Source organism: Polypterus senegalus, chromosome 6 (assembly GCF_016835505.1).
Source record: "Polypterus senegalus isolate Bchr_013 chromosome 6, ASM1683550v1, whole genome shotgun sequence".
In the NCBI taxonomy this organism is placed as follows: domain Eukaryota; kingdom Metazoa; phylum Chordata; class Cladistia; order Polypteriformes; family Polypteridae; genus Polypterus; species Polypterus senegalus.
This window is the reverse complement of record NC_053159.1, coordinates 99,768,538-99,795,229: the sequence shown is the minus strand read 5'-3', so window position 1 is coordinate 99,795,229 and position 26,692 is coordinate 99,768,538. Positions and strand designations below refer to the sequence as shown.

At 39.1% G+C, this 26,692-nt stretch overlaps 1 protein-coding gene across 1 annotated transcript in view; it reads left to right on the top strand.

The window, feature by feature from the left end:
* The window catches only part of tmem132e (transmembrane protein 132E), a 647,459-nt gene that overhangs the window by 560,726 nt on the left and 60,041 nt on the right, over positions 1 to 26,692 (top strand). The window contains exon 4 of the mRNA XM_039756648.1: positions 15,460 to 15,652. Coding sequence (XP_039612582.1) covers positions 15,460 to 15,652 — 193 coding nt within the window. The remainder of the gene's footprint in view (positions 1 to 15,459; positions 15,653 to 26,692) is intronic.

Here is a 26,692-nt window from a genome sequence, read left to right as displayed (position 1 = left end):
CAGAAGGCGCGCGTCTACATTACCTTCACTCACATCAACAAGATATGCGTGTAGAGCAATACAGGGGACTTATGGATGCTGTCACTGCGAAAGCACATCACCATGACCTCCGCCCTGGACAATTGATCATTCTTCCGATTGCAGTCCGCCAGTTTTCAGTCACAGATGATTGTGTGTTGGTTCGTACTGTGCATTGTTACAATGTTGCTTTTCTTGCTGATTTATTACATTACCGATTTTTCAAATGTTAATTACATGGGTTAATTGTATGTGCCAGCCTGGATCTCCGTAAGGGAATAGCAGTGGATAAACTATGGGGTCACAAATCATATTGAGAACAGAGATACGCTTGCAAGCATCTCCCCTTTGATATATGTAAATGTCGCGTTGTGCAGGAGGTTCCCCGTCTTCACCTACAAACATAGCTGCAACATCAGTTTGACGGGACGGGGCGTTATACCTTCTCATATCCAGACCTGGATTTTCCATGAACACCGTTTGTACAGCAGTAACAGGGTTACCGTGAGTGATAATGTCATGCATTTGCATGTAAGACTTTGCGAAAGGATTAAACTGTCATATCATGTTGTCTAGTTGAAGCAACAAAATATCACTGCAAGCACAATTACATTGATTTTGCAAACGGTGACTGGTAGCCTCAGCAGAATCGAAGATATATAGCTGACCGTATTGTGGTGACGTGTCAGGATTGTTATATAAAGGAGAGACTTGGTGATAAATTTGACCGTGGATTTTGAAAGCATACGGTCCTTGTCCAGATAGTTGAGCGATGTGTGCGCCCATTGAGGCGAAAGCTAAAGCAGAGTTGTATTCCCTGATATGATCACAGTAATTTTGGGACAGCGGGTTCTTGCCAGTTAAGAGGTCTTCTAATAAAAGAGGGGGTTTGGATAGCGGTGGCAAAGACACCTTGCCGGCATGACAGCACTTAGTGTAATGTCCGGATTTGTTGACCTCTGCTGGCCAATGAAGAGCATTGCAAGAAGCACATCGTGCGGTAGGAAGGCCAATGTTATGTTCTTGGACGTGAAAGGCGGTATCTTCTTCAAAAGCTGCAGAAAAGTGAATGTGATGTTTGTGCATGAACGATTTAGTGCTGTGTTGACACTGAAGGGAATTGGAATGAGTTGTGTCGAAGCATTGCTGGCAATGTTCACATTGCATAATTCGTTCAGTGGAGTGTGTTTTTAAATGCATGTTGAGAAATCTCTGCACTCGGAACGTTTTTGAACAAATCGTGCATTCAAAGATCTGTTTGGAATGCGTTTGCTGAGTGGAATGTGTGTGTTTAAATGTGCTTTGAGATATTTCTGGCGTGTGAAGGTTTTGGAGCAGTGTTGACACTGAAAAGAATTCATCAAGGAATGTGTTTTGAGATGGTTAGTAAGGTATCTGCGTGTGTGAAAGTGTTTGTCGCAAATTTTGCATACAAATCTTTGTGTTGAATGGATCTGCATATGGTTGTGGAGATCCATCTCACCCGTGAAGTCCTCGGTACAAAATGTGCAATTGAAGGTGAGAGTGGAATGAGTTCGTAAGTGTTTTTTGAGAGCGCGAGTTGTCTCGAAGCATTGTTGGCAATGTTCACATTGCATCATTCGGTTAGTGTTGTGTTTTTTCAAATGTGCGTTCAGATATCTGTGCACTCTGAAGCTTTTGGAACAAAAGGTGCATTGAAAGTCCTGTGTGGAATGCGTGTGTTCAGGGGAGGGTGTCCTTAAATGATTTTCAGGAAGAGGAGAGTGGGCAGGTGACGTCACATTAGTGTGGCGAGCAAGTGGGTGTGCACGCTGTGTGCACATACCGACAGAGTCAAAAGATGTCACCAGAAGGTAATCACATGGGTATTTGAGAGGCATGAGAACCTCGTAATGCCCATGATCCAAAGGACCGCTAAAGAGCAGGGATATGAAGAGACACTGGGCCGGATTGTAAACTCGAGGAGATGCATGCGGACGTTCTTGGAAGTAAATGCTGATAGTAGCTGGAAGGAATTGGGACATTGCCACAATTTCTGCCTCGCCACCATAGATTCTGGACGTATTCATGTAATCAGCGTATTGTTGAGCAGACTGTATAACAATGCCTCTGTGACTAAGAACAACGAACACCACGTCACCGAAGTTATCCCAATGTTGGCAAACAAATCTGACAGCCATGTTACGAAGTTTGAGAGTAACAGTTTCGTTAATAACATTTCTCCAAAAAAACCTGACTGACAGAAACAAACAGTTACCTGAAGCAGGAAATTTCTATAACATTGAAAGAAGTGTTGTTTCCATGAAATCCATCTGAAGCGGTAGCCATGGAGGGAAAAAGAATAGTCAACGTGGCTCTCAGCTGGGTTTGGACCGCAGCACAGACCAAATGGAGTGAGTATGTGTTTGATTAGCTGTTTGATTTGGTGGGCAGTGGTCTGAGGTGCGTTCCTGAGCACATGGGAGGAGGGGTAGAGTTTCTGGGCGGGGCTTCGTTGTTCCTTTCGCATGGTTTTTCATGGTGGATGCGGTCGGGTGTCGAAACCGAAAAGAATAATGAAAAGTCAACGTGGCTTAGACGTGCATGTGGACTCCTAGCACAGATGAAAGGGGCTAACTGGGTGGTCGGTGAGTTTTTGCATCCGGGCACATGGGCAGGCAGTGTCAATGCCTGGAGAGCGAGGGTAGACGCAGACCGGTGAAAAAGGAGTGTTGGTGGGCAGGGGAACGTGTTCCGTATTTTTGCAGGAGCATCTAAGACGACGAATGTTTGTCACGGATGCGAATTGCTGTATGTAGCGTGTAAAACAGTTTGCTATGGTGCACGCGGTTGTGCATCGTAACCGAAAACTCGGTTTTTAAAGACTGCTTACTTCATTGTGTTTTAACCTCAGTTGTAAAGGATTGTTTTAAAGATCCCATGGGATACCCCTCGCAAACTGTTTTACACTCTGCATATGGCGATTTACCTCTGCGAGAAACATGCCTCTATGAACAGTCAACGTGCAGGTGCATGTGGCCTCTACGACAGACGAATATAAATGACGCTGTATCTTCTGTGTCGTCGCGTCCGAGTTGGTGGGCGTGGCTCTGCGAGTTGTCTTCGTATCCAATGGTCTTGGAGTTGGTGGGCGTGGCTCCATCCTGCGTGCGCCATAGGTGTTTTATTTGTCGGCAGCTCAATGAATCCACGCCCCTTCCGGCGTGCTTTCCATGGTTGTCTTGCCTTAGAGAATTATATATATAGATATTTTTTGGGTGGGGTATTCCTTTAATGCAGCATTCAAGATCCCCTTGAGTCCAGGGTCCATTAAGATGGAATGTGAGTCTGAAGTACTTTTTTTTAGGAGAAGAGCCATCATCTCTTGCAACAGCAACATCTTCCTTTCGACTGTTATTTGCAAGGGCTATTTGTCTTTTTAATTTAAAGGCAAATTTCCTGTTGTAATAAACCAGCGGCATAGGAATAAAAGCCTAGCCCTTTTTCTCAATAACTCATTTGTACAGTGTATGATGTCCAAGTCAATAAAGATGACAGAATTAAAAATAAGTTGTTGTTAAGTTTTAAGGAAAGAGGCAACAAAATTAGCAGAGCTGGGCATTTATCTTTAAGTTTAAGCTGATAGCTTCAGTTTTCTCTGCAGGGCTTGGGACTGTGCCCAATCCTGACTACTGCTGTTCATTCTAATCTCTGATTCTGCTTTTGCATCATGCAGTGTTCAAGTGTGTGCCTTAAATTTCTGTTACTTTAACACACAAGCTACATTTCTAATATCATGGATCTTGACATTGGAGTACTGAGGAGAGTTGCCAGTTTAAAATGCTTGGATTTTAGTTTACAAGAAGTCCCATCTGGTGCTGCTTCTGTGTGGAGTTTGCATGGCCTTCACTTGCTGAAGCAAATCTGTGGAATTAAGTGTCTTCTCACAGTACAAAGACATGCTTTTAGGTTGATTGGCATGTTTAAGGTGCTGTGCTGTGTGTGCAGACATGATGTGCAATACTTGGCACGGTAGTTTCCTTTGACCTCTTTGTTATAATACTTCTGTATTTCTCATGTTTCTGTAAAAGCTACATTTCTTCTTGGAACAGGTAAAGTACTATCTGTCTATGTATCTGTCTATCTACCTATCTATCTATGCTAGATGAAGTGAGTGCAGGAAACAAGTAATTAAGTAGTTTTTCATTCTGATTCACCTTATGTGTAATTATTCCTTGGCAAAACGGTGTCTTATATCAAGTTCAAGATCTCATCATCTGTTAGGGTTTTTGGAAAAGCCCCTGAAATTAACACTGCTTACCAAACACAGAGATAACTGTCTATGCTGTTTAAACAGAATTCAGAAAGGGTGATTGAAAGCTCAGGATGTGTACAGGATTATCTGCGGTTATACAAAAACAATGGCCACTGATAGCTAATGACAGGCCAAAAATAAGGCTGAACAATATACCAAAGAAAACTGAAATTAAAACAAAGAATCAAGATATATTAGACAGATGTCAGGCTAGACAGCATAAAGTTGAAACCTATCCAAAGAGCAACGGGCACAAAAGAGGAAGGGGGCAACAGCCTCTGTACAGGAGAATAATATCTATCAGTCAGTGAGTCAGTCATTCTCAAACCTTCTATATCCTAACACAGGGTTCACAGGGAGCCAATCCCAGCCAGCTCATGGCGCAAGGCAGGAATAAACCCCGGGCAGGGCACCAGCCCACCACAGGGCATGCACACACACACACACACACACACCCCAAGCACACACTAGGTACAATTTAGGATCGCCAATGCACCTAACCTGTGTTTGTCTGACAGTGGGAGGAAACTGGAGCACCCAGAGGAAACCTACGCAGACACAGGGAGAACATACAAACCACGCAGGGAGGACCCGGGAAGCGAACCCCTGTCTCCTTACTGTTAGGCAGCAGTGCTACCACTGCGCCACCATGCTGCCCTATCTAGCATATAGATTGATATTTTTTAATTATTAATTTCCAACAATACAAATCTTTAAACAGTTCTCTAACTATCTAATTGTAAAGTCCAAGAAAGCTGGATAAGCCAATTGTTTCTCTGAGACATTTACAGTTTGCCAGATCAGATAGACCCTTTGTTAGGAGGACAGTTGATCAGGGGCCTCATGCATAATGGCGTGCATAGAATTCACACTATAACATGGCGTAAGCACAAAGGCGGAAATGTGCTTACACACAAAAAAATCCAGATGCATCTGTGCAAACGCCAACTTCCATGTTCTTCCGCTCCATAAATCCTGGTTAGCGTGAAAGTAACTGCTGTCCCGCCCCATCTCCTCCCAGGTTTACACCTCTTTGAATATGCAAATCAATATAAATAGCAATGGCAAAAGAATGGGGAGAAATAGAAGAATTTCAGCAAATACCAAGTGGAGGCAAGGAAAAACATACTATTTGTTGGTTTAACACTAGAATTACCAGAGCCTACGAAAAAACTCATAGACCTGTCCCACCTTAAATCGCTTCTCACCTCTCCCATCAACGTCATAATTGTCCTGTAAATGTGTTGATAAGCAGCAAACAGCAAGCAGCCTGCTATCACATCCCCCAATGGCGCACAGTTTTCTCAGCTCAAGTTTGCTTACCTGTGTGTCAGTTGTTTGGAGTTGTACAAAGTGAGAAGCCAAGCAAAATCACACATTTTATAAATACTATATCGTTATTTGGAACACATTCATTTCATATGTGTTCCGTGTCTACAACGATCTGGTAAATGTAGGATGACAGGAAATGAGAGACAAGAAATGCTGAACACATACTTAAAACAGAAATGTTCTCCATGTTTTAGTAATAATGACATGAAGTGTATAATGTGTGAAGACTTTAGTCCAAATATCAAATAAACATGTGTGCTTTTATTCAAGAATATAACCAAAGAAAAATAAACATTTAATTTACATGTTGCTGCCAATGAGTTAAAAACCCAAGGTCAAGTGTCAATTGACAGAAAATTTATATGTCTTCTTGGATGGTGCAAAGCTAAGAATTGCTTCATTGTAACTAAAAGGTTGCAGTTTTGAGTCCGGGTGCTTCTCTTTTTGAGTAGTGAACTGCTATTATCCTCTTTAATAAAACCCCTGTGTGCGTCCAGGTGTCCGTGTGTGTGTGTGTCTTCTGGTAAAGTGCGCATGGCACAGCACGTGTTCAGTCTCTTCCTGTGCTTTCTCTGTGTGTGCAGAGAGAGAGAGACAGAAAGACACACACAGGTGTGTGTGCACGAGAGACAGACAGACAGACAGAAACGCAGGCCCCTCGAGAGACAGACACACACACACACACACACAGGCCCGCCCGCGCGAGAGACAGTCACGCACGCACACACACACACACACACACAGAGACAGGCCCGCATGGGGGACAGACATGCACGCGCACACATGCACGCAGGCAGGCCCGCGACAGAGACAGACAAGCTCGCACACACACACACACACACACGCAGGCCCGCCACAGAGACAGACACGCACGCACGCACACACAAACACACACACGGGACAGAGTCAGAAACACACACTCACACGCACACAGGCGCACGCGTGCATTGTTACTTTTCTTGGTTGTTTATTAGACTACGAATTTTCCAAATGTTCATTTTTTTCCCTGTGCTTAAAATTCATTAAAAAAGGTGTTTTTAGCGAAGCGGGGTCGTAAGGCTATAGCGCGAACTCTTGCAGTGTTAGTTTTCTCTGTTGTTCAAGGTTTTCTTAGTGTTATTCAATGTTTTTACATTTAGTTTACTATTACTATGTGCATTCAATGGTATAATTAACTATATTTGTGCTTAAAATCTTAAAAAATATATATATTTACATACAGTTCATATGATCTGGAACGGATTAATTGTATTTACATACAATCCTATGGGGAAATTACTTTGGTTCCACTGTATTACTGTCTGACAAAATTACAGGCATTTTACGAAAATACAAACCAGTGTTACTGAGAGACAAAATTAAAGGCACACAATACAGTGACGTATATTACAGCTACATACAAGGTCCCTTGCCATTTAATATAGACTGTTCCTACTAATGTTTATGCACTACTGTTCTAGCGCCCGTTATTGTAACGGGCTTAATGTCTATTTATTACTATAATATAATAAAAACATACATTTGATTTGAGTCTGTATCACCTGTTGTAAATTTTGGCTTCTTGTAAAAGTTAGCGCTTTTTTTTATTATTCAATTTTATTCTTTCATTGACGTTTATGTGGTACAATGAACTTGCCTCTCCCTTTCTGAGTTGATGGCATTTATCTCCATTCTTTTCACAAGAGCAGCGATGACCACAGTTGGTGCTGTGGTTGATGCCTGCTCAGAACTATTTGTTGTACCAGCAATCAAAGATATGATGCCCTGCGACCGCTATCAGACTATCGTGCAGCATTTGCGATTTGACAACAAAGACACCCGTGCAGAACATGTGAAAAACGACAGATTTGCATGTGCATGAGTAATGCTACTCCTTATTTAGGAAAAGATCCCAGTCGTGCCACTGGAGAAAGACTTTCAAGACTGTGGTGATAAAACCGTTTTTGGACAAAGGCAGAACCTTAACAATAGACAACTTCTTCACGTCGCCTTCGCTGGCAAATAAACTGCTGCACTGCAACACAACTCTGTTTGGCACCATAAAGTGAGACAGGTACTTCCACCTGCAGCTAAACTCACTTCAGTATATGTGCAATTCTGCACGCTAGTGTTTAGATCTGGCAGTGCCTATTCTACCTCAAACTTTTTGCCAAGCTTTAATTAATTCATTTTCAATGAAAAATAAGGACTTATTACAATGTGCATCATGTAAACCTATTTCACATCTGAATAATGAAGTTAAGATACTCTCCAAAGTTCTAGCTAGAAGGATTGAGAAAGTGCTTCCTTCTGTAATATCACAAGACCAAATAGGATTTATTAAAGGCAGACACTTAGCTTCTAATCTTCAACATTTTTTTTATGTAATATACTCAGCCACAATATCTAACATACCAGAGATCTTAGTATCTTTGGACACAGAAAAAGCATTTGAAATGTTTGAATGGGACTACCTATTTACCCCATTTGGCCCAAACATATGTGCATATATAAAATTACTTTATACCAGTCCAGAAGCCTCTGTTTTTATTATCATCATTGTTTCAGATTAGAAGGTGGGACTTAACAAGGATGTCCCCAATCACCATTGCTTTTTTGAAAACACCATTCAGTCATTGGCCATTCACTTTTGAAATGCATCCAAGATAAAGGGGATACCAGAGAAGGATTTGAACAGAAAATATCACTTTATGCAGATTATATAGTACTCTACTGTATATATCAGACCAACGAACTTCCTTATCAGTAGTCCATAATGCACCAGCAGATTTTGAAAAGATATCTGGACTCAAAGTTAATTTGAATAAAAGTGTGCTTTTTCTGGTGAACTCTTTAGCACACAATATTAGACTGGACACCTTACTATTTATTTTAGCAGTTTAAATACCAAGTGGTAAACATCAAAATTAAATATAAAGATTTTTTTCAATTAATTTTTGCTATCTTACACTAGAAGGGAGAATCAGTACCATTAAGATGGACATTCTTACCAGGCTTCTTTTTCTGTTTCAGATCATTCTCTTTTTCTTTTTCCATCTCCTTTTCTTATTGTAATCATGACTGAGAGAATAAGCGAAAAAAAAAAAACTTTTACAAGTACTATAAATGTACACCGGCTGTTACAGACACAAATCAAATGGATGTTTTCATTGTATAATATTAACAATAACTACTCAAAACGGTACATCTGTGAGCCAGCCAGTATCAAACTGGTGACCTCTTGATTACAAGTCAGCAGTTCTTACTGCTGCACCACAGGAACTGTCGTATTATACTTGTACCTTTTGTGAAAGTGTTTATTTGATTTTTGGACTTCAGCCTTCACACATTATGCAGTCATAATGTTGACATTTTGTCATTTATTACTAAAACATGAAAAACGTTTCTGTTTTAACAATGTGTTTGCATAGATTGTTGTAGACATGGAACACACATGAAATGTATGTATTCCAAATGAAGATGTATTATTTACCCTCTACAACTCCAGGCAATTCACTCCAAGATAAGGTCCTCAATGTTTCTTTGTGGATTGAGCTGCAGCGATGGGTGGGGGATGGGATAGCTGCCTGCTTGCTACTTGTGTTGATCGACACATTTACAAGACGAAAGACGCTGACAGAGAGGTGTGAACGGATTTAAGGTGGGCCGGGATTATGAGTTTTTTCATAGGCTTTGGTAAGTCTAGTGTTAAAATTGTTCAAAATGTTTCCAGGCCAATATTCAACCTGTGACCATTGCAATCTAGTTCCAGCCTCACTGGGCCATAAGTTTTGGGTGTGCACCAAATTAAAATCATTCTGGACAATAATCTTTGAATGCCTGTCAGCAAACCTTGGTATCAGAATCACTCCTAGCCCATTAACAGCTGTGTTTAAAGTGGAGAAGTACAAATTGATTGTAGTTGCCTTTACCACAATACAGTAATCCCTCGCTATATCGCGTTTTGACTTTCGCGGTTTCACTCTATCGCGGATTTAAATGTAAGCACATCTAAACATATATCACAGATTTTTCGCTGGTTCGCCGCTTTCTGCGGACAATGGGTCTTTTAATTTAGGTTACATGCTTCCTCAGTTTGATTGCCCAGTTGATTTCATACAAGGGACGCTATTGGCGGATGGCTTAGAAGCTACCCAATCAGAGCATGTATTGCATATTAACTAAAACTCCTCAATGCTATAAGATATGCTTCCCGCGCTGTGCTTGTTTGCTTCTCTCTATCTTTCTCACTCTTTCTGCCTGATGGAGGGGTTGTGAGCAGAGGGGCTGTTTGCACAGAGGACACGGACGCTCCTCTACAAAATGCCGCTTTATCGCGGTGCTTCTGTATACTTAAAAGCATGTATTGATTTTTGATTGTTTGCTTTTCTTTGCGCGCGCTCTCTGACATTCTCTGCTCCTGACGCTCCTTTATGACGGCGCTCCTTTGAAGATAAGATATGTTTGCTTTCTTTTAATTGTGAGAAAGAACTGTCATCTCTGTCTTGTAATGGAGCACAGTTTAAACGTTTGACTAAAGGGTGTTATTTCATGTCTAGAGGGCTCTAATAATGTTAACAGGGTGGGAGAGTTTATAAGGGCTTAAAATATATAAAAATAACCATACAAACATATGGTTTCTACTTCGCGGATTTTCACCTATCGCGGGGTCTGGAACGGAACCCCCGCGATCGAGGAGGGATTACTGTACAAGCACATAAAGTTATCTTTCTCAACTGTAAAAATCCCAGCCCACCTGTTATAAATAAGCGGATAACAGACATTCTATACTATATTTGAAGATGGAAAAAATCTAATTCTCACTTAGTGGGTTCGTTTAAAACTTTTTTAAAATATGGCAAAATCTAATTAAAAGAATTTTAGAATAAGCCTTTATATCGGGTAGAAGGACATTATCCCTTCTTTGTTTTTTTTAAAGATTTGCTCTTGTTGTTGGCTCTTCAGTTTTTTTCTTGGGTTGGGGATGAATTCTGATTTGTTAAGTTTGTCTTGACTGTTCTTAATGTTATTTTCTTTGTTGTATAAAAAACAATCAATAAAAAAACCTGACCAGAAAGAACTGAGTGTAACTACACATTTATGCACCACCTAAACTATGCATCTAGCACTGTCAGGTTGTGTGGTTTGCAAAGCCACATTCTATTTGCTTTTGGCTTATGGCACTAGTTTTAATTTTTAAAGATTAAATCTTGCTATCTATATGCATGAATAAATATGTAATTTTTTCTACTGCCTATTCTCGTACTCAGCCATATTGCCTGGGGTTACACATGTTAAAAGTGGGGCAAGTGCTGAACTATGAGAGTATGTGATTTGAGCTATTCTGTTAAGGTCTACATAATAAAGTGTATAAAGGGGAGAAAAGGGTCACACTATGACCCTACCATGACAATGCAGTCTGCTGCAGGACACACATACACACCCAACATAGAGCTAGTTTATAGTTGCCAATCCATGTCTGACATTCCTTTCATGTCAGTGGAAAAAATGAGTTTTTGGAGAAAAACTCACAAAAATACTGGGAAAACTTGTAAACTCTACTTTGAAAATCCCCAGGCTAAATTTTAAACTCAGCATTCTGGAGCTGTGAGGAAGCAGTACTATCCATTGCATTTCTGAGCAGCTGCAGTAATATATAGTAGGCAGAAGTAACAATAATATATATACAATAGTAGAGGATAGTTTTAGATTAATGTAATCAGAAATAAAAAAAAATACAATCTGATATGAGAAGCTGTGAGCTGTACTCAAAGTAGCCAGATGCATGACTCCAATTGGAGTAGATTAAGCCTGCTAATCTGGACGCATATACACACATTTTATACCTTTGCATATTTTCTACATGCATTCACTTCTAAAAGCTGTAACAGTTTGTACTCATTAACCCATTTACATTACCTTGCACACAGCTACATAGACATTATACCATAAATCTTTCACATGCTTTGCACTATTATAGAACATACTCATACATGCACTCACTTCTAAATTTAATAAGACTGTGTAGTCATGACCTCAATGTCACATCCTGCACACAATGCCCTGCATTCTCACACACACTCTTAAATACATTGAGACTGTGTATTCTAAACCTTGCATGCCATACTGAGTCATCACATGCTTTGTATACCTTTAGTACACGCCACTCACAGATAGTATGTACGCACACACATTTAACTGCAAAAAACTGCATTCATGACCTCATGTTCAAACACATACACACACACACATTATGTGCTAATCCTTATAAGACATGTACACACAAATAAACACAAATAGTTAATCATGTTCAACTCAAATTACCCATATGCCTTCTATGCATATAATTGACCAGATGTGTCTTTAAAGTGTGGGAGATAACCAGAGTGCACATTCACAGAGTACCCAATGATAATGCATGAATATGAAAAAAAATGAGCCCATGTCCCCAGAAGCCATCATTCAACACTACTAACTACAGTGCCAACATCTTTTAACAGTTAAATATTTTTGTGACTTTTGCCTTTGTTTGTATTATACTTCCCAGGATAAATTGACACATTCTTTCTGTCTGTTCTGACCCCACAATGTTAAAATTCATTCTGTTCCTCTCTATTGGCCCATAACAGTTAAATCCAGGGGGCTGTACTGGTTCAGGGTGAGTGAAGAGCAACAATATAAGGCAAACATCGACCCTCCACCCATCCTCTCGAGTTGGCTCATCCAGATGAAAGGATATGTGTTCAGGGAGCACAGCGCCTCCCTATCGACAAGCATTTGATGAATTAGGGAGTTAACAGGGCTAGAAATTAACTTTTTTTTTACCGAGAGAGATGTGAAGCTGCAGATCGATGGAGGTGGATTAATCTGTCTGCTGCACTCCTATATTGATGGCCTCCTTTGCTAATCCCCATTCAGACTCACTCTTATTTAACAGCCAGCGTGAGGTATGGCCTATACTGACAAGGGAGCGGGCAGGATTGTCTTGTAGATGATGCCCAAGAACCTAGCCAAAAGAGCCTCCTGCACTTCATGAGAAAGTAATTCTTAAAAGTCAACTTTTATTCTCAGAATGAGACTTAAAGAGCTTAGCTAGCAAGGTAAGTATGCAGTGCCCTTGAGCATCTCCTTAAAGATAAAGATGTGATTTTTTTGTCACCCCTTATAATATTTAACAGAGCTGTATACTGCCTGACACATTCAATTCTGGTCAGTGTCATGAAAGAAGAAAGCTTAGCTTTTATAGTGCAAAGTTGTTGCAGCACTGGAGAACTAGTATTAAATATGTGTGTGGACATTGGTGGGACTTTGGTCAATCTTGGAAGCACTGGGTTTAAGGTAAGAATCTGCTTTCAATCTACTTATGTCTAGGCCCCTTTTAAATGGATCTCTGTACAAAACATCTTGGGATGGCTTAGGCATTCTTCCTCTATGCTGTCCTTCTGGCAGTTGTGCTCATTTTGAATTCTAGTTATTCATCCAGCATAAGTTCTAACTGTTGGTACTTCTTGAGCTTAACTTTTAATGTTTGTTCAGTATCACTTGTTAATATTATAAAATGTAATCTCTTAAATTTTATGCATTATGATTTACCTTTATTAAAGATATAAGTTAAGTTTAATACAGGTGTCTGCTACACAGAGAGAAAAAAGAAGAAGAATAAAAACTGGATAGGGAGCTTAGAGGGCTAGGCCATATGAGGTCACACAGAGTATACAAAGTCAATAGTGAATATCCATGTAACCTACTCTGCATTGAGCCTCCATCTTGGAGTCAATTGAGACTCTGATTGGGGCTCTTGAGAGACTGAGCGAGGAGTCTGAGTGTCTGGGCTATCGGGTGTCCTGGATAAAAACCATAACCCAGGCCTTTAATGACCTCTTAGGCACAGCCATCAGCAGGGCGGAGAAAGTGTCTATCTTGTTGTGAGGTTTAGTTTCTTTGGCAGTGACATTCATGTCTCTGGTGACTCTTCCCATGAAGTTAGTAGATGGTTTGGTAGAGCATGGGGGTTCTTGAGGTTGCTGAAAAGGGATGTGTGGTGCTCCTGATATCTATGCAAAAGGACGAAGGTCCAAGTCTTTAGAGTCCTCATGTTTCCTGTGTTGCTATATGGTTGCAAGACATGGATGATATCCAGTGACTTGAAATGAAGACTGGACTCCTTCGGTACTCTTTCTCTTAAGAGAATCCTTGGGTACTGCTGGTTTGAATATGTGTCGAATGAGTGGTTGCTCATGGAATCCCGAATGAGGCACATTTCCTTGTGAGGGAGCATCAGTTACAGCACTATGGCCTTGTGGCTCGATTCTCCGAGGGTGATCCGGCTCGCAGGATCTATCATTGTTGAGGACCCGCGTGCCTGGACCAGGCCAAGGAGATGCCCACGTAACACCTGGCTGTGGCAGATAGAGGGTGGAACTGGTCTGTATGTCTGCCTGCCAGCCAAGCAGGATCAAGAGTTGTTTTGTCGGTGGTTGGTGTGCCAACTCGGTATACCAGTGCATGCTCCCCAACCTAACCTGACCGGAACTATTCTGCATGTCTTTAGGGTATATGAGGAAAACAGCTGCTACTTTTCATTTAGGATCGAAGGCAAACTATACTATTACAAAAAAAAAAAATGTAACAGGTATTTTTTGAGGATGTTATATAATGTTTTGTTAGGCCTTACTTTTCAGAACAATTTATTGCTTGATTTGGAAGTCATAGGGTTAGGTGGGATTCTTGTTGGGTAGTATGACTAATTACAAAAATGTACTGGACACCTCATGCTATCAAACTTTTTACCCAATAGGGCATGTTACCTTCTCTGGTGAACACAATATAGTTCAGGGATGTCCTCTAAGACCTAGCAAGGACTTTACCTGGGAATGTTTCAGATGCACTGTTTTTTTTATTTACTGAATACTAAATATGTACATTAGTATATAGTATAAAGACATCAGAAATGTGTTTTTATACTTATCTTTAGTTCCTGAGAGAAGTTAGACCAAAACTCTGGGCATATGCCTAGGTGTGTCCTGCAGTTAACAATGTTTGAAAGGTATAACAGTACTGAAAAAGTACAGAAGAGCGCAATTTTTAAAATAGTACGATACTAGCCTTTTGCTATTTTTGGTATGGGAAGTAAATGATAGTTTTCAAAGACCTTGTGCTGAACTCTTCATTCTTCTGTTCTCTGATATGCTATAGACTCTATGGGGACACCGCCCCCCAATAGTATTTGACACATTGAAGACTCCATTGGGAACCAGCTCTTCCACATGCTGGAGACTCCAAGGAAAATCCACTCCTTGTATCAATATGCAGTGTTGTAAGGCAGGCAGGAGTATTGCTGTGTGGAGCACCAGGAAGGCTGGGGTGTGATGGAGATGAAGTTATTTGCCTTGGCATTGTTTTGGTACCGGTACTGAGGTTCGAAACCTGCTATCAACAATGAAGTCAAAATTTTAGTACCTATTCAACACTATAGTGGACTGGTGTCCCATCCAGAGTTAGTCCCTGCTTTACATTCTGTGCTACTCAAATGGGCTTTAGCCTTCATGAACCTCAAACCAATTAACTGTGTTGAGAAATGAATGGATGAATTTGGTTTAGTAATGAACAGAAAGACAAACATGTTCTTAGTCTTAATATCAGAGCAGCATTGGACAGTAAAAACAAAAGGAGAACAGGTGTTCGTTATCTAGTTTTCACATTTTTTTTAATCTAGTTTTAACTTACTAAAATATACACTCCATTAGATGAAGTGTCTTCTCTGGGGATTGATGCTATACAACTCATAGTCCCCACATCTCCATTTTGTGGCTCTTGCTGTATTGTCTAAAACTTTCCTTCTTTCCCATCTATAGTGATGTCAGCTCCAGCATTGAAATCATGCAGCTTGACTTTGAGATGGAGAACTTCACCAGCCAGTCGGTGACAAGACGAATCAACTGGAACATCGACTACGGTGGCCGTAGCCCTCCACCTGACTCTGAGAAGGTGGTCACTGAACTGACTGTAATTCAGAGAGATATTCGAGCCATCATCCCATTGTCCATGGTAAGTAAGCAGCCTGCTAATACAAAATTGTCCAGAAGGTTTGTTTTAAAAATATTCATGTTTAAAGCAAATAACCTTAAACAAGACAAGCTTCTTAAAAAGCTTTGCATAGGTCCTACTCATTTGTGGCTCTCTTTTTCTTTCATTCCCATTTGGCATGGGCTTGTCGGTTATATGCAAATAACACAGTATCTCATTAACATTTAGCAGTCAGCTCCCCATTTCTCACTGGTGGGTATTAATTAAAGGGCTGGAAGCACAATTGGCAGTAATTACTAGTTTTAATCAGAATGCTCCTGGTGCTTGGCAGACTGCAAGACTGTCAGAGACGGGTTGCGGCAGCAATCCGAAGGGCACTCATAATATTAAAAGTGCCCACTGGGGATCTTTAGGCAAGACCCTCCAGGCCTCCAGTTAGAGTTTTGGCTGAAAATTTTAGTACATGAAAAGCAGAATAAGCCTTAAGGTGAACTTTTCAAAAGAGTCATTTTTGAAGGGCGTTAGCAGACTGATTGAAAGCAAGGGTCACCATGTTGACTCTTAAACTAAGAAGATGTGGCTGCTGAAATGAGAACCTGTGCAAGAAAAAAGCTTCTGTTTTCATTATCCTGCTGCTCTGAGGAGTGATTTGTGATGGACTTGTTTCCTGTTCTTAGATAGCTCATCTTTGTTCAGTCTTTTAACAGCTCTCATGCCTTGGAAAATGTGTTTCATTACATTTCAAATGGCATTCACTAGAACAGAAGAGGTTTAAGTCCATTTGGCATAAACCAAGTTGCATCCCTCAGTCTTACACTGAATTGGGCACCACTCAACTCCTACCTGTTTAGGTCTAGCCTGGGTTTATCACAGCACATTTTGGCAGCCCAAATGTATTGGACCAAAGGCAGAAATCCACAAACTCTTCATGTTACAAGTATAAGCAAAAATTTCAGAATTCTTTTAGTTTATTAGATGCTCTTGCTCATTCAATACAGGATGTGCACACAAATATAGATAATATTAACCTTATTTCTGGAAATCTCCAAGCATTTGAGTTCAGATTCCAGAATAAGTCTGCGTGCCAAAAGTGTAGTGAATGCAATCACAATTTGTTTGTCTGATTTCGCACTTCAAACGGAATGTACTAATATATATAGGCCTGGCCAGAAGTGACTTCAGAAAAAGTATTATTGAGTCTGTAGTTGGGAGGAGAGTTGTTGGTAAGAGCTCAGCTGAAAGGAAGGAGAGGTCTGAGATAAAGATACAGATAGAAGAGAATTGAACATGGGTATGAATTTGAGTGGTGTTATGGTAAGCAAGTAGTTTAATCAAGGTGGCTTGTTTCAATGCTTTATTTTATATGCTACATTTTGTAATATTTTCCTCCTGCATGTGCTGTGGGTGCAGAGAGCTGCTACAAGGTCCCACTTTAGCAACAAGCATAAATCTTATAATGTGCTCTTTCCTAAGGGGGATTTTGAAATTATAGTAGTGGCAGAATCTGTTAAGCATAGAAGGTATAACCCATGTAAACTAATATTGCTATGGCTAAACATTTGGATGAAATACCACTACAATAATAAGCTCCTGAAAAAGTGTCAACTGTCTACTATCCTAAAATTGAATGATTCTGACTAGCTGTGTCTGGATTACTGCCAACCCCACTAGAAGGAAGCGGTTCAAAAGAGACAATTCATCAAAGGTTAAAGTTGGAACCACAATATATTGGAATGATTTGGGGTGTTATAAAGGATTACATTGATGGTGATTATAGAGGACAATGCCTCAGGATAATTTTGTTGAGGTAATAAAATGACTGAGCTGTAACCTTCTAAAAGAAGGATTTTTAAGATATGATGACAAGGGAAGATAGTAACTTTTCTCATTGGTCACTCTTTCATGCTCTTCATCGGTTAACACGCAGTAACAAAGTGATGAAAATTCATTTCACTTTATATTTGTTATTTTATTCATTTTAAATGAAGCTTTGGCTGAAGCTCAATAACATATAGTACTGCGAGAAGGGAGAGAAAAAAAAATCAATCAGACAAAGAATTGATTTTGGTTTTCTATAGCATGTCTTTTGTGTCGATTGCCATCATGAAGGGGTTTCAATAATTCTGCATGTAAAGGGCATGGAACTCTAATGAAGTGCCAAATATAAAGAAGTAAATATCTAAAGAGCTGAATAAAACAAATCTGTCAAGTTATCGATTTTTCTTATATAGAACATCTTCAGTCCGCCATAGTCAAGAAGGTTAATAATACAGCATAAGAAAGCAGTCTAAGTAACATTAAATTCCAAAAAAGCTAATGTTTTAATGATAATTTGGAATTGGTTAGAGTGTTCAAATTCTTGAAGATGCAGAAACACAAATGCTTATACTTAGTCAAAAAAACAGATAACATGTGTTTCAAAGTAATTAGTATTTAAAAAATGCACAGATTCTTTCTTTAGTTAGACAATCTTGGTCAACATAGAAAGAAACACGTATATTTAGAAATTATGACTCAAGGTTTTTTTTTATTTTGTCTTTTCTCTTATATATCGATTAGATTTTGGAGGAAAAGTAGCATTTAAAAATAAGACGTTTTGAAGTGTTTTGGTGGATTGGAGTGACAGATCAAAAAATACCAACATAAATTTAAAAAAAAAAAAACAAAAAACAAACATTGGAGTGGGAACATCAGTTTCCACCTTGCAAAACATTTCGTGATGGAGCAATACACTGAAAATGATGAAGTCAAAACCATCCCAGGTTGAAAGCTGCTTCTGTCTTAAATTAAAGTACACTCCCCGTATGATCCATGTGCACCAGTAAGTGCTCAGCTTTCCCATGCTAGCTTCATTTTTCTAGTTATATGCAAACAACTTAAGAAAATATTAACACTCCCAAAGTAGATGACCACTGATTCAGCTCATAAAGAACCAATCGAGCAAGCTGGTAAACAAAGAGTGAAGATATTTTGTAAGTGATTAATCACAGGTAAGAGCAGATTAACTGACTGGATGTAAGACAGAGAATTTGGCACAATTTGTACTGGGAATATTATTTTTATTATGATGACTTGCAAATTCATGAAGTCTAGATCCACCAAGGCGTTAGTTTCATCCATTTATATCAGCAATCTACTTATTGAGTCCTGGGACGTGGTAAGTAAAATTCTGAACAACAGTTGGTGCAAGATGGAAAGAGCTCTAGGCAGTAGTAGGATGAATTGTTTTAGTGCTATTTTTGCCAGTTGGTACTACCCCAAAATTCAGTTAATGCCTGCAAAGCCCCTTGTTGTGTTTTTAAGTTTTTAAAAATGGTGACACTCATTAAGTACTCAATAACAGAATATTTAAACTAGAAATGCTAGCTTATTTATTATAAATGACAATAGTGAGTTTATGCACCCTTTAAATTTCATTATGGCCCTGCTAAACCAGGTTTTACCCCCTGCTAGGTTGTTGGGAGGAGGCCAGAAAACTAACTTACACCTCCACTTATTTTCACTGATGTGGCTTGACCAGAAGGGGTCTTCTTCTCTCATTATGTGTTCTTGATGAACATGTTCTAACCATTGAATTCTCTGTCTTCTTGTGCAGAGATGAGGTTAAGCTCAAGCATTCAAAGTACTCAACACTTTCTGTTGGTTCATATCTATAAACATACGATGACATGCCTACATGCCAGCAGAGTATGTACAGCACAGCCCTCTAGTACCAGCCTTCCTGAAGAAAAGCTTAGTCACGGGCCTGCATGGTAATCTGACCCCCTGGAAAAATAGGGCTGGCAGCACAAACACAGCTTTGAGTTTAGAGCTGGACAAGCGGACAGGACAGAATTTGCAGCAAAAAAGTTATTATTAAAGATATTTTAATAATCTTTACAATCCATCAGGTGAGTCAAAGGCACAGGCCACCACAAGAAGGCAGGCATGAAAATCAGGGAAAGGTATCAAAATCACGAAACAAAGGCAGAATCCGCAAAAAAAATAATCAAAATGAGTGAAAATATTTATAAACTATTCAGCAAAAAAATTAAGTACTTGGGAGTACTACACTAGTGGTCTTCACAGTACCAAATAAGCAAAATGCTAAGGAAAAGCACTTGGCCCCTATATCACATGACTGCCTTGGATGACTGTTGCACAGCAAAAAGCACTGATAGATGGGGCCAAGGTTGGAGCCCAATCCCACTCCTGACACCAGTATGAATGAAACGTGATAGTATACTCCCCAAGTATTATATAGATAGCATGCTGGTCTGATGCTGGGTAAACTTCATCATAATCACACGCATGTACGCACTGCGGTGATCTGGAGAGACTAGACAACTTCAGAGCATGTCTTTTGGTAGTAAAGGAAATCAGCATCTGCAAAGAAAATATTTTTATCTGTGCTCTCACTAAACATCTTGAATGATTGCTGTCTCTCTTAAAAACCACTGTAAACCAAATCTATTCTTCTCTGGTCATAAAGGCATACAGCTTCTGTTGTTTTTTATTGTAAATAAGTGCTCAATCACATAATAATGATATCAGATCATAATAATAATTAGACAAAGCTAAAGTTTTAAACTTCTTTGTCCGTACCCTTGACACACTGGTGCAATGGAATTTTGCTTGTGAGCTGTATGGAGAGTGATGCCGGTCTGTGCTCTGCTTCACTGATACTTTAATTTGATTCAGCTCAATTCAATTTATTGTTACAATGCCCTACAGTACATTTAAATGCATTAAGGAAGTTCAGATAAGGTAATGCTGAAGATTAAGTCTTTGCTTCATGCTCTAATGTCCAATTTTAGGATGGTAGTAAATGCATGCTTCAGTATTCATAACAACAGAATTAATAGTTAAACTGGATAATTATGTGGATGCTAGCAGAACTCCTGAACATACGTGGGAGAAATACCATACCTGCAATGAAAATTGGTGCAGAAGAATGTAGAATTTGTGTGGCTAAGTGCACAGTAACACTTGAGCATTGCCCATGGACACAAAATAGACCTGAAAGTCAAGATGACATTTCTATAAGAAATTTATGTACATCTATTCATCTATTGATACACAGTATAGGTAGAGGATACCCATACTCAACCTCCCGTTTAAAAGCTGAACAGGGTTTTCTTTCTGCTTGTGGTTAAGCTTGCTAACCCAAGCTTGACATCACAAGCAACTGCTTATGTCTTGAGAATGCAATAGCAGAAACTGGCAGAAGTTAATGCAGCAAGTAACAAAATGCAGGGTTTATAGTGATGTGTGAAAATGTCATGATGTACTATTCTCTTCCTAAATGTAAGTCAGCCAGATCTGTATTCAAGGCCTCTGCTGAAACTCTTGGTGATCACCCATGAGGTCTTATGGACCTCTTTGGAAATCTGAGGTACGGTAGCTTGTTGGTGTCATCTGCATGAAGATAGCACAGGCCTGACAAGTGAACTGGGACCTCTAGACAGATACATGTACATAATTTGTACTTGTTGTGTACCACATAACCACATCCATATCAAGCAGTTAAGTAAGCACTGTGAGTCCACCATGTGACTGTCCTTTCAGACAACATACTAGCAAGCAGTATAGTAAAAAGTATCACCTTGGGCATTTTTAAGGTTTAACTCAATGGCAGTTTGGTTGGTTTCAGGCAGACTGGCCTGCTCCAATTGCATCTTTTTATATTCTGGCAGATAAATCAGAGCTCGGGTGTTTCTGTATTTTAGCACTATGCACATTGTATCATTATCAGCCTAAATGTCCTTTCACATATACAGCTATCACAGGGAGCCCTTGATGTCAACAGCATGGTCAGTGCAGTAACAGTAACTTTGATCATTTTCAAAAAGAAAGTGGAAGACTAAGGATTCTATGTGGAGAATAAATTATTGATTCCATGTGAAAGGAATGCAAATCAATTAAGACAAGTTGTACCACAAAAAATATTTAAAATATCACGAAAGCCGAGGGAGGGGGGTGGAAGAGGGAAGAGGGAAAGTGGAAATTATATCCTCACTAAGATTGTTCTTAGAAACAACTGTCCTAGAAAGTGGAGTGCCCTCCAAGAGAAGAAATGGAGAAACAACAGCAGTGTTAATTTTTAATTGCACTCCTTGGAGACAAGATTGCTGATGCTTCAAGTACAGGACAAGACCTGCATGACTCTAAGTAGTAGAAAGAGCAGTTATTAATGGCCTGCAGAAACTTGGCCAGCATAAATCAGGAAGCCACTGACTAATTCCATCAATCTGTGCTGAACAGATTTCTGTATTTCTGTATTGTTAAACAAAAAGGTGCTGCTCTACCCCTAGGCTTTCCTTTGTCGATATTTCAGGCCAGCAATGGGCTCTGGCCCCACCCCTGGCTCCTCCTTTTACATGTTGTTTTCCTGCGTTCTCTCCTATCTGTGGCTGTTCCTAAGCAACACCTATTATGCAGAAGTCACATGATGGGGTCGGGAAAATAAAACTGAGAATCTCAGAGAAGGCTTCGCTAAGTGTCACTCCGTGTGAAATCAGCTTCGGTCTCAGAAAATTGTGCAAAAACTACCAGGTATACCCATGTTATCCAGGAGACACCCTGTAAAATTATTTTGATGCACGATCAATATTTTCCAAGATACAGCCAATTTTGTGAGGGTGGGGGAAGTTCAAGTTTAAAATGGCTTTATTTTTTCATTAATTTCACAAGACCATATCACAAGAACTAAACCTGGCAGGCTCAAATTTTGTATACTGGTACCTTTATAGGTATAGCACATAACGAAAGTGAAATGTTTGGTCCAGATGACACCACTTGGTAACAGCAGACCTTCAAAAATGGAAGAAAAATATTTTGCATCTTTGGCTTTGCAATGTTTAGGCTTTCAGAAAGCATACTTCTAACTGATGCAGCCTGTTCAGTTTTTTTCTGTGTTTAGATACCTACATAGGGCCTTTCAAAAGGTTATAAACAATAAAGAAACTGCCTCAGGGTTTGACCAGCAAACCTCTCACATGTGAAAAAATCATTTCCGGACCAGCTTCATGCACTGTGGGAATGTCCAGACATTTTTATAATTATTTATCCTGTATCCTACATGGTCCCTTCTTTCTCAAAAAACAAGTCTTACTTTTCTTATATGAATCTTTAATTTTTATTTTCTATTCTAAACATGGGTTAAGTTCACTATTTGTCAGTAATGATAATCATCAAGTTCTTCATCACTATTTTGGGTGTTAATGGAAAAAAATCACCAAAGGCACATTAAGCACAACACGTGAACAACAGCTGCTTGATTTATCATTAAATAAAACACTAGTTATAATGAAATATTAACATCTTGGTACTGGAGCAGCAGAAATGTGACCCATTTAATTTCTTTTTCAATTGAAGTGCAGAGTGTAGGGCATCTTTGTCTTTCAGATCAAGATGGTACTGCTTTCTACTGACCATTGTAGGTGCACTAAGCAGTGAAATGACACACTGTAATGCCACCCAACAAATATTGTCCCTAGGTGTCCAGTGTGAAGACTGTGAAGGATAGTTTGGATGCATGAAACATATTAGGATGTCTGATTTCACTTCAATCTTGTCACGAATCACACCAATCCAACATTTTTCATAATACATGCACCCAAAATAGCCTCCTATAGGACTCTGGTCTATGTATCTGATCCTTTAGGAGTACGATTATGAGAGGGCAGGATCTCAGCTGCTTCTTAAGTCGTGAATATTCGGACAGTCAATTGACTGTCTTCACCAGAAACCTGGCTGACTTTGAGTTTGCCTTCTTCTATTGGGATGTAATATGAAAAAAAGTTTGACATTTTTTGATAACTTACTAATTGAAAGCTCAGTAATTACCATTATTGATACAGTACATGGCACGTTCAGTCTATCTTTAGAATGGAAAATAAACATGAAAGATTTGCATAAGAAAAGTAAGGTTTGCATTTTAAGGAAGAAGGGACAATGTAGAATAAATAAAAAATATTTTTTAAATTATCTGCACATTTCCACATACCATTATGGTGCTCTGAAAATGAAATCCAAAATTATTTTTTGGTTTGAGAGGTCTGCTGTTCAAACCCTGATACAGTTTCTTTTCTGTTTGTTACTTTTTCAGAAATCCTATATACAGGGTGCAGCAGAAATAAATCCCACATTTCGAAAAATCACTGTGAGGTCCCAAAAGCAGGTAGAGGGGTGCGGTCCGTTCCGTTAGGTACGGTACATAATTAAGTTTTCAGTCGTCACTATGCCGTGGTTGGGTGAGCATCGAGGCTTTGTAGTGGAGGCTTTTTTCAAAAATGGCGAATCTGTAGCTGCGATGCAGAGGGTGTTTCGCACGCGGTTCGGTTTACGTGCTAATGAAAGTGTTCCAGACCGGAAAACGATTTTGCTGTGGGTTCAAAGAGTAAGGGCAACAGGAGGTTTTCAAACATCGTCCTCGGTACTTGGACCAACTAAAGGAGGCTATTCAAGAAGAAATTGAAGGTATTTCGCCTGACATGCTAGTGAGAGTGATGGAAAACTTCCAAGAATGGCTGGAAATCTTAAATCCTTGAAAACCTGCTTCAGAGCACTCTGGACATTAGACTAAGGCAAATATTCAAGTTCCAACAGGAAAATGACCTTAAGCACCGAGCAAAGGCAGCACAACAGTGACTTAGGGATAAATGAAAGAATAAAATGAAAACCAACCCTTGAAAAAGCCACTCTCAAAAGGTACTATATAAAATATATTATTGTAATTTGTTTGAACACATCTGATGTATTCTCATTAGAGGGTGAAAGCTTTGCTGATGGATGGTAGTGTAGTACAAAGTGTGCTGCAATGTAGTGGCATCAGCCTTGCTCCCTGCTGAAGAATGTTTATTTCTGTCTGTAGTGTTTGCCTCTAAGGGGTTGTGCCCACCTTTTGTATATTTTTCACTTTAGAGAGTTTCCTGATGTTTTTACAATTGTGCAGAAGTAACATTGAATGTGAAAGAGAAAGTAGCTGAACACACTCAGGACTGCTGAACAGATGATGTATAAGTAATCCATCTTTGATTAAACTAAAGAAGTGATGGCATATGAAATCAGAAGGCTAGAAAGAAGCAAAAGATAGTGATAAAGAAAATCATATAAATCGCCTGAAGCTGGTGTGAATTCATGCATTAATTGACAGTTTAGTGCATAAGCAGAAAGGGGAGTAAAAAGTTCCTCAGAGTATTGCATCAGATAGGTATGATGGAGGCTAGTCATCATTTAAGTCTTTAATTAATTTGCAATATAAGAGTCAGACTAATATTAACAGATTAAATTCACCACAAAACATTTTGGATAGGACCTCAAGATATTAAAAGCAAAATTAGACAAAGTCACACAGGGAAGCAAGTGGCAAAAAAACCCAAAAAGTTATAAAGGTTTAAAGGCATCTAAAAAATACTTTACTGCAAGTAAAGTCATACAGTAGGTCAAAAACTATATTACTAAGTAACATGAAATGAAGTTCAAGTATTGTGAAAGCACCATTAACAAGGGATACATACACTTTGAGAGGATTAGCTGATTAAAAAAATCTTGCTTTAAATTCTCTTAAAATTAACATTTACATTTTTGATTGATAAATTTCACGCTAAAATTGTTCTTTACAATGTGACCTATTAATGTTTGCTTTCAGAAGACTACACTAGTAGGATATGTAACCCAATCCAGCGCCTCAACTTCACAAGATGGTATCTAGTGCAAATTGTATAGGGAATGGAAGGAATTAACTAGAGAGTAAAGGAGAAGGATGTAGTGGGCCTCTGTGTACACTATTCAGTGGTATGAAAAGTACTATATAAATGTAAAGAATTATTATTATTATTAGTAGTAGTAGTAGTAGTAGGTTAGCCAGAAATGTGTTGGTGGGTAGGCATATATGAGACTAGGTGGTCAAATAAAATTTCACCCAGGTAAGATGGTTTAGAGAACTTGACCATCAGCAGCCGAATGATGGGGATCCTCAATAAATCCTGCTCAGTAAAGCACACAATGTTGGATGATGCACACACACAAATTCAAAGACATAGCCATTAAAATAAAAAAGCATTGGGTTATGGTGCAAGAATTTGTTTTGCCAAATTAGGTGATATTAAAAGTTGTGTTCCTCAAAGATCTGTGCTGATGACAGTTTTTCTTTTGCCATATATACCGTAATTGATCTTGATAAAAATTGTAACTGAGAGTGAATGACATTGGTGATGATAGTAATTCAAATGGATTTGCAGATCTGCTAGAGTCATCGAAGATGACAGACTTGGACAGATTAGTAGCAGATAAAGATTAATATAAATAAATACAAAGTTTTACATATAGGAAGCTAAAATATATATAATTACACCTTGAGGAGTCTTTAACTTGAAGGCTGTGGGAATCCTAGTAGTTTAATCCACATAAGGTATAGAAATGATAATGCAGGCTTGATAGGATGTTGGATTGCATAGCTCACTGTATCATGTGTAATTCATGAGAGGTTTTGCTTAAGCTAGATGGTGCACTTGTGAGGCCTGACTCAGAATATTGCATGAAGTTTTGCTTTGCATTTTATAAAAACATTGTAAAAACAATAGAAAAAGCCCAGAAGCAATTATACTTATTCTGGGACTGCAAGGTATTAGCAATGAAGTGGGACTGAAGGAGTTGATTTGTTTTAGTTTAAGAAAAGAGAGATTAGAAGGTGTTAAATTATCAAAAGTCAAAGTCAACTTTATTGTCATCTCTGCTATACACTGTACAGGTACATAGAGAGACGAGACGACATGGCTCCAGGTTTATCAGTGCAGACAAACATAGAACAGCATAACAGAGAATATAGAATAAATAGGCATATGAAATAGACAATAAATAAGTGACACATTTTAAACTAGAGAATGTGCAATATGCATTTAAACTAGACAGAGTTTTAAATAAAGTTAGAACTAGAAAAAGACGAAGAGGTAGAAATCAAGTCAGAATGCCGTATTCTTAAACAGTTGAGATTGACAATATGTTACATTATGACAGAAACTGTAACCTGGTTATTTTCAAGTACCAAGTTCAACATGAGTGCAAATATGCAAAAACAGG